The following is a 1662-nucleotide window of genomic DNA, read 5'->3' as shown; positions in this document are numbered from 1 at the left end:
GTGACATTCAGGGTCCCTCACCAGCTGTTTTCTGTCAGGTTAATGATCTAGATGTTTTCAGATTAAAATCGTCTGGATCAGGGAGTCCTGATGTCAGTGCAGATCCGTGATCATCATGTGCTTCTGTTTCACTCGCAGCCCAAGAAGAAGAAGAACATTTCCCACGACGCTTTCGGCACCAGACTGGGCCGCTTGCACATGCAGAAACAGGACCTGGACAAACTGCAGACGCGCAAGATGAAGGGCCTGAGGAAGAGGAGAGGAGAGAAGACGACGACGGAGACGCCTGCGGCCAAAGCACCGCGGACAGACGAGTGAGAATCACAGACTGAGAGAGACGCTTGGATCCACAAAACCAATGCATTCAGCGCTTCAACAGTTAAACCGTTTTTCCTGCCAGTTTAATATTCTCACCTAATGACAGTTCATTTGGATTTTCTTATAAAATAATAAAATGCATTTAATTCCTGTTCTAAGTTTGGCATCTCTGTTTTGTGTTTCACTCACACTTTGTTTGAAGCCCTGCTGTGATCGATCGTATTATCAGCAGGCTGCTCACGTGTGTAAGTGCACATACGTGTGTGCCTCAGCACTCCTGATTCAACTCTGAGTGCTTATAATTGAGATGCTTCAGTTTAGCTGTGATTCACTGAATCATATTAGAGAGAGGAACAGCACAAAGATCATACAGTTTGTGTTTGAGGTCACTGAATACCAATGTGCTTTGTGTGTAAACGAGTTGATTGTTTTAGTGTCATTTCATGGTTATTCTCTTTACTGGTTTATAGCAACATCACTGACCTTCAGACATCAGTTCACACCTGCCAGCATTAAAAACTATATCACAAAGCGATTAATGAAGTCAGACTGAACCTTTCACTCCAGTATGATGAACTAGATCACAGCTAAACCCATCAGAGAAGAAGCACACGAGTGTTGAGGACAGATGAAGACTAGTTAGACCTGGGAAACTTTACCGTTTATTTTACTGACAGCTCAAGCATCACACATTGCACCATACACACACCTTCCAAAAAAATTAAACTATCGTCTTATCAAATCACAGAATGTTTGCCCAAAAGTCTTGGGGATAAGAAAAATATATTTTTTGGCAAATGTGTGATGATTCTTTGTGTTTTGGTCAACAATATTTGTTTCTCCCATGATGCAGTTCTTGCCCAGACTCTTTCTTATTGCTGAATCATCAACACTGATTTCAGTTGAGGCGAGGGAGGCCTGCGGGTCTTTAGATGTTGCTCTGGGTTCTTTATGAGCTCCTGGATGAGTCCTCGTTGTGCTCTTGGAGAAATTTTAGAAAGGTTCACCACTTTTCAAAGTTTTCTGCATTTGTGGATAATGGCTCTGACCATGGTTCACTGGAGTCCCAAAGCCTTAGAAATGGCTTTATAACCCTTTCCAGACTGATACATGTCAACTATTGTGTTTCTTATCTGTTCTTGGTTTCTTTAGCTCGCGGCATGATGTGTTGCTCTTTAAATGTATCTTTAAATTTAGATTTAAATTTAGATTTATCATCCAGGTGGATGCTGCACACTGCTGGTGGATGAGGAGAGATGCATGTATGTTTATGTATGAAGAGTTCAGATGCAAAAGCCTCTAAAAAAATTATTTAAAATAAAAAAAGCTTTTATTTTCTTCTAA

General features: G+C 41.1%; 1 protein-coding gene across 2 annotated transcripts in view; it reads left to right on the top strand.

The window, feature by feature from the left end:
* rpf2 (ribosome production factor 2 homolog) overlaps positions 1 to 471 on the top strand; it is an 81429-nt gene extending 80958 nt beyond the window's left edge. For both annotated transcript variants that reach the window (XM_059513389.1, XM_059513388.1), the window contains exon 10: positions 139 to 471. In XM_059513389.1, coding sequence (XP_059369372.1) covers positions 139 to 318 — 180 coding nt within the window. In that variant the 3' untranslated portion in view covers positions 319 to 471. The remainder of the gene's footprint in view (positions 1 to 138) is intronic.
* Positions 472 to 1662: the final 1191 nt, after the last annotated feature.

Source organism: Carassius carassius, chromosome 27 (assembly GCF_963082965.1).
Source record: "Carassius carassius chromosome 27, fCarCar2.1, whole genome shotgun sequence".
NCBI classification, from domain to species: domain Eukaryota; kingdom Metazoa; phylum Chordata; class Actinopteri; order Cypriniformes; family Cyprinidae; genus Carassius; species Carassius carassius.
The sequence above is the reverse complement of the archived record's forward strand: the minus strand, read 5'-3'. Positions and strand labels throughout refer to the sequence as shown.